This window comes from Atractosteus spatula, chromosome 2 (assembly GCF_055471065.1).
Source record: "Atractosteus spatula isolate fAtrSpa1 chromosome 2, fAtrSpa1.hap1, whole genome shotgun sequence".
Lineage (NCBI taxonomy): Eukaryota > Metazoa > Chordata > Actinopteri > Semionotiformes > Lepisosteidae > Atractosteus > Atractosteus spatula.
This window is the reverse complement of record NC_142707.1, coordinates 47,649,622-47,656,583: the sequence shown is the minus strand read 5'-3', so window position 1 is coordinate 47,656,583 and position 6,962 is coordinate 47,649,622. Positions and strand designations below refer to the sequence as shown.

The window sequence follows — 6,962 nt, the reverse complement described above, 5'->3', positions numbered from 1 at the left end:
AAATATACGATACAATCAAAAGAACATTTTGCAAGTCGTTTTTGCAGAGGCACTTTCACACTCTTCCCCAAACTGTGATGCCTGTTTTGTTTTTGTTTTTTCTGATTCAGTAACATAAATAGAGATCTCATTTGTATATATAAATAAGAGTTTGCTTGTATTGTAAAACTAGTTTTTTTTTTTTTTAATGCGCAGTGTCTTGTTAGTCTTTATTTTTGCTAGATTCTTGGTCGCTTTGATCGTCCGTGAAGCACACATCCACGTCACTGTCGTTGCTGTTGTCGCTCTTTTGCTCCTGGTCTTGAAAAATGTCCTCCATTTTGTCCTCATTCTTTTTGATTGTTTGTCCAGGGTGTCTCGATTTAACGTGTCTTTCCAGATCTCTTCGTCGAACCAGAACCTTCCCGCAGAATTCACACCTGTAAGGAGTGTTGCCCTCGGCGTGAAGGCGGATGTGCTTGTTCAGGTTGCTGGGATCCCCAAAGGGTCGGAAACAGACTTTGCACTTCAACGGCTTGTAACCTGTATGAGTCCGCATGTGTATCTTGAGGCCATATTTCCGAGAGTAAAGTTTGCCGCAGTATAGACAGAGGTGACCTTTTTTAGGCTTTCCCGACGCAGATGTTGTCGTGGGCATTGACTCTAATCTGGCCCGGTTCTTTTCAACGGCTATTTCAGAAAGCTGTTGAGTGTGCATGGCAATCTCCCTGTCGATGTTCGCGATGGAACTCAAATCTGGGTTGAGGGCTGGAGTACCAAAATAGGACATGGACTCCGGATACTTGATCAGATTGCTGAAATGGAATTTGAGTGGGTAATAAGGAGAACTGTAGAGCAGTTCCCCGTTGTAGACCGTAAAGGGCATGATCGGGATGTTGCAGTCTCCGCCGTAGGGCTTAACCCCATCGAACTGGGGGATAGAAAACCGTTCAAAATGGAAACCAGAGGAAATCTGGGAGTAGCGTGATGGAGACAGCCCGGCGTGGAGACGGCTCTCCACGTGTTTAAAAGCAGACGTTTCCTCAAAGTGCGGCAGTAATGGAAACCCGCGGATGGTGTTACTGCATGGCAACACCGGTGACGTGGAATCAACAGGGTGCACACATTTCGAGGGATGATTGCCAACTAAGGGGTCACTAGATGTGCGTGTGGATTTGATGTTGCCTAAAAGTTTACTAAAGCCCAGTCCATTTGGTTTTACATTACCTTCCTCTCTGGATACATCCGAGGGAGGGAGTTTTGATAGCCCCGTTGGTTTAAAAGCCGACCTCACTCCAGGGTGAAACCCCATGCTGTTCAGTACAGAGGAGGTCCCACCCAGGCCTAGGAGGTGTCCGTGGTTTCTTGCGGAAGTGACGCTCATGTCTAGCGCTCTATCCTGCTCCTCGGAACTCGACGTTTTCTTGCTAATTCCCGTTTTGTTTAAAAACGGGGAGGATGATGCTGTCCGTTTAATGTTGTCGGAGCTTGCGGGGTTATGGCTATGGCCGTTTCTCATCTGCGCGGAGGTATTTGGTATGTCGCCTGATTTGGGAGACCTGTTTGAATTTTCAGAGTTCCTGACTTGCTCGCTGCTCATGAAGGCCCTTCCATTGCTTAAAGCACACTGAAAGTGAATGTGCGCTTTCAGTGTGTTGGGATATTTGAATATTCTCCAACAATACCAGCAGATGTAGCGTTCATCTCCTATCACAAAAAAGAAAAGCAACAAGAACAAACTTAGTTCGGCCGATGTTTTGTATTGATCAAAGTCAAAACAAGAAGGATCATCTAATAATAACAGTCATACATGAAGAAAATGTCTTATTCAGTGTCCTTAAACACGTAAGTGACTAAAAGTGGGCGATACTGAATCGATCATTTGATGTAATGCTCCTGTAATATTTATCATTGCCTTCAAAAGAGCAAACGCGAGTCAAATTCCTGCCTGAGAAACCAATCTGTTGAATTACTACTTTCTATCTTCTACTTTCCCGTTGAAGTGATAACAGCTGTGGCTTGAAATCGTAAGGCGCAATAAACAATGAGGCTGGCCCATCTGTTGATGCTGAAGAATAGGAGGCGTATGTCAAGGACGTGGCTGTACTGGCCGGAAAGCAATGTACACATGAAGAGAAGCTTTTCGATCCAAATTAGGGCAATATACATCCTATGTATAACTTAGTATTCATTAGACAACAATACCTTTTTGTGAGCTCATAATTTACCGTATAACGTTCTTTTAATTTATTTTCTTTAGGAGTCATGAATAATAAAAGCGGTAATTTGTGAATACGTTTATTATTATTATTATTATTATTATTGTTGTTGTTGTTGTTGTTGTTGCTGCTGTTACTTTAAAAACATCGAAATATTAGGATTAAAAAAGATAAATGGAAAGAGCACACTTTTTATCACTACACAATATAAAAAATAACAAACATATTTAAAATTTATATTTTAAAGCTAAAATATAATTAATTTGCAGGAATGTGATTTTACGGTCCTCAATAGAAGTCTCCATATATGCTGTAATGATAGAGATTGAAGTCGTAATCAGTCATTTTGTTTTACGGTAACGTTACTTTAATAGAGGTTCTGCTTGGTGTTTTACGTCTTTATTTTATGTATAGGTGTTGGTGGTACCCGAAAATTCGCAATAATTACTGAAGTAACTGAAGCGTCTTCAGTCATCCAGTTCGATCTCGTTTAATGGCCAAGTACTTTTACAGAGGGAATAAAGAAGCTTGAACATGTATTTCTCCTATACTATATACCCTCTATTCGGTAGTTAATAACGATTATTAAAATGGACAATAAAAATGAAAATAAAACAGATTCACTCAGAAAATAGGTGCCGATCAAGGGATGTTTATTAATAATAATAATAATAATAAACTTGCCTCCAGGTAATTAATGTGTGTGTATGTTTGGTAGTAAAAGGACTTCATTCATTTTTCCGATTACTTTTTCTTACAAATCCTTAATAGAATAAATACGTAATATTATTTTTAAAGAACATGCACTTGTTCACTTCTATTACTAAAACGGGTGACAGACGCATATATACTGTATATACCTGAGACTTAATTCTCAATTGTACTTTAAATATTTAAATACAGATAAGATTATTAAATTAAGCGGACTTTTGATAAAAAAAAGGGTTTCAAGTTTAATTCAGTTTTTGGAATTTCTGAATTGAGATTACATCTACTATGTACAAAGGAAATGTGTAGAAGAATTCTATTTTTATTATTTAAAATACATCTGAAAATAAAACGTTATGAATGTTCGTTTTAAAACGACTCTTCACTGTCAATATGTCTGTAATATTCCGTCATTTTAATTTCTATAATGAAACTGAAGTAACGTTTGATTGTGTGCTTATAATATTAACGGATCGTTGGTGGTTAGTATCGCTCATAAACGATGTCTTTATTTTGACCATTGTGGAATAATGCTTTCTTTTTAAAAAAGCACAACATAATACAACGTAATAGCAATGCATCATAAAATTGTATATTGTTTGAAATAATAGACTACAATAGTAAAAGAAACGAGCACCTGTTGAGCCGAGCTAAAGTGTTGAATTTTAATCCTTCTGGTGTTTTTTCCCAATAATTTTGAACTGTTTACTCCTTTAAATAAATTACGAGCTGTGAATAACTTATTGGTGTATTGAAATTATTTTAAGTGTGCTTTTTATTATAAACGCCAGTCTCGACGCAAACGTAGCATCGATTCAGTGACTGAATTAAACAAAAGAGACGTCTATGGTAGAACACGCGACTCATTTAGTTTATTTAAATAATCCTTACTTACATTTTTTTTCAATTATTGGTTTAAACTGTAAAACAAAAATAAGAATCCGCTCAAATCAATTTACCTTTTTCGTCGTGTGTAGGAGTCGCTGTAGTAGGGATATCAAACCATTGAGCCAGGCTATTAGAATACCACACAGCCAATTCCTCTCCGGGTTGTATGTCTCTCAAAGCTCTGTAAACAATCTGTTAAAAAAGAAACATGTTTAGGTGTGTTTACAAGTCATGCGAATATAAACAATGCCGGCCGATCTACATGATGTGTACAGTGAAAAACGCGTCGTCGGATACCTGTCCTCCGGGGAGATCGGCTGTAGCTTCGAGATTCTGCTCCTGACAGTTTCTAGCTGCTCGGATTAACCCTATCCACTCCGGGACAGGGCTCCCTGCTTCGTCCACAAAATCGCCCCGCAACAGCCGAATCTTTGGGAATAAAAGAAACAAATATGAAGAGATCAACGTTCACAAAATGTTTTGATACTTAACTGCCCGAACAAAATGAAAAACAAGAAACAATGAAGTGGTTTTCTCATGGTTTTTCAGCTACATGCATTCGGAAGGGGGGGGGGGGGTAAAGACATAAAGTAAAATCATATTTTTGGATGGAAGAAAACACAAAAATAACTTAATTCGAATTAGGCTCTGCCCTGTTAAATTGTGCTTAATGTTGCGATTCTGAACCACGTTTATTCCTAAAATCAGAAGAGGAAGAAGTGCAGGGTGAAGACAGTGAAGTCGAATCTCAAGTCATGAAAGATTAATACAGGACGGTACATTGTTTTTGACAGACTCAAAAGCGCTCATATTTTACTTTGCCAAAGACTGTATAATTGAGCTTAAACGAGAAACAAATGCGAGGGAGTGTCAAAGCGTTTCTAAACGCTTAAAGCAAATTAAAAATTAAAGCGTGAAACTTGACGTGGGGTGTGCACCTGATAATATACCAAGCCCGGAGCACTGCGTTTAGGAACATTAATCAAAAACGTGAACAGCATGAAGAGCTTCTTACCTAACGTGTCTATATATCTATATTATGTAGCCTGTGCGGAAACATATTGAAAATGCAACAAAAAATGTTTCATAGTCTTGTCTAAGAATATAGAATGTGGGTAAAGGTAAAAAAAAAATCTTTTGGTAAATTAAATAAACTAACCAAGTATTTGAGTTATCGAAAAAAAAGTACTTTCAATAAATCAATAAATATAACCCTATTGTCTTTTCTTTTTATTTCCGCCAGTCCTCTTTTTGTGGTTCTGTTAGCATCTATGCCTAGGCAGATTATTGAAATTGAAATAAATTGTTAATTGAAATAAGTAGGCTATATCATTTTAATGAGTAGACGGCATAAAATATTACATATCAATTCGTATTTGCTTATTAAAGCTATTGAAGGGAGTTTTGCACTGACATGTAGACCCACTGAGAAAGATCAATTATTTCGAAACTGACAGCACTAACCAATTAATAAAGAAAAGCATCTAATGAAGTATGACATGTCCACCTCGCTGCTGAAACCATGCCGAACCGCTTCATTTTACCTGCTGTTCCGAGTGTGTGGAAATACCTATTAATCCTCAATTTAAATGTTAACGAAAATCCGTTTATCTCGCAACACAATCTAAGTTTTAATCAAGACTAAACTTCAAAATGTTCTTAAACAATTTAAAAAAAATCTAGGTTTTAAATCGCAACAGCTGTTGGGACTTAAAAAAATAAACAAACTTTAAAAAATATTCAATAAAATAACACTTAACATCACTACATGATTTCCTATTTTCCGACTTAAAAGATATTCAATAAGGAAATGAGTGAGTTGAATTTCTTTACCTTTTTTTTGAGCCCAGGCTCCTTGCGGTCTGACATATACTTTCCTAATTTGAAGACGCCCGGCACCGGCCCTATCCTCAGACCGGCTGGGATGCTGCTCTCTGCACACACGCTAATGGCCGGAGCCCTTGTTGCTTGCATAGCTGGCTCTGAGTACAAAAGTGATCAGAACCAGGAAGACCAAAGAGGGGTGGACTGATTGAGACAGGCAAAGACACAGAGATGAAGACAGGCTTATCTCCGCCTGCAAAGTGACGCGGTGGCGTATGTGCTCCGGCTTTTCAAATGAACAGGAGGGTACCCCTTGGCACATTAATGCACTAGGGCGAACAGCTCGGTGAGAGAGTTTAGCTCTTTTCGCAGCTGCAGAGATCTCTCCAAGAGGGTCACATGGAGACTTTCCCTAACCCTCCTGCATAATCAACTGCTCTAAATGGTCAGGAAACAATAGGCCAGGCGACCTTCCCATTCCTAAAATCCAATTTGTCAAGGGCAAAGAAAAGGCTCTGGTGAATCAAAGGTCTGGGGAGACCATTAATCCTCAGCATGTGGTATTGTCCCAGAGACAGTTACGATATTTTAAGTGACAAATCCACTGTATAATTTCTCCATAAATTTTGTCTCCTTTTATTGTTCCTATACAAACCAGTTTTTGGAAATCAGCGACTATTTTAAATCTACTTGGCTGAATCCCTTTAGGTTTAATATACTTCAAAGGTCTTTATTCGCTTTCCTTGGCTTTATTGTATGACTTGGTTAACAAAGACAGCAGGAATGTTTGGAGGACTTGTTAACTTCTATTGATTCCTGGCGTGTGCCTCGCTGAAACTGGGCAGGTACTTGATGGGAAAACACCAGAAAAATAGCAACAGCTTTCAAAATAACCACCATCTTATCATTTCACACTTCTGGCTTTCTAGTCATCAGATTTGCGTGCAAAGTGTTTTCTGTTTGCTGGCTTTCTTGTAAAAAAATGAAAAACGTACTACAATTAGAGTGAAGCAGGTATGGTCTACTATTTGTAGTAATGCACGTTTCCTGAAAAGATTTAAAGCGACCTTTCAGATAGCACGACGTGCTTTAGTTCTTTCTATTGTTACTATCGGAAAATCGTTTAATGGCGTTATAGACCTGCTTTGTCTTACTCTACTTCCTATTCAGGTTTTGCCCATTAAAACCTAGTTTATAATAACCAACTAATTATATTAGGAGTATAAGCACAAATCTTTAGGGCCAATATACAACAGTACTATTATTCCGTCTAAAGAACTCTAATATGCCAGATCGGAATTTAGATCTAGGCCGCCAACGATAAAATTAAATACGTATAAACAG

General features: G+C 38.1%; 1 protein-coding gene across 1 annotated transcript; it reads right to left on the bottom strand.

Moving 5' to 3' along the window:
* Window positions 1–202: 202 nt before the first annotated feature.
* prdm13 (PR domain containing 13) lies at window positions 203–5,768 on the bottom strand. The gene is made up of 4 exons (XM_088909455.1): window positions 5,628–5,768; window positions 4,092–4,223; window positions 3,866–3,986; window positions 203–1,686 (listed from the first exon to the last, which is right to left on the bottom strand). The coding sequence occupies exons 1-4, from the start codon at window positions 5,766–5,768 to the stop codon at window positions 203–205; spliced, it is 1,878 nt and encodes a 625-aa protein (XP_088765581.1).
* Window positions 5,769–6,962: the final 1,194 nt, after the last annotated feature.

Bases quoted from the DNA above. Each gene is read 5' to 3' on its own strand.
- prdm13 (XM_088909455.1), bottom strand. From the start codon at position 5,768: ATGCAAGCAACAAGGGCTCCGGCCATTAGCGTGTGTGCAGAGAGCAGC. The intron at 4,224-5,627 runs GTAAAGAAATTC...TTATTCCCAAAG, and splicing joins AGCCTGGGCTCAAAAAAAAG to ATTCGGCTGTTGCGGGGCGA. The intron at 1,687-3,865 runs GTAAATTGATTT...TTTTTGTGATAG, and splicing joins TCCTACACACGACGAAAAAG to GAGATGAACGCTACATCTGC.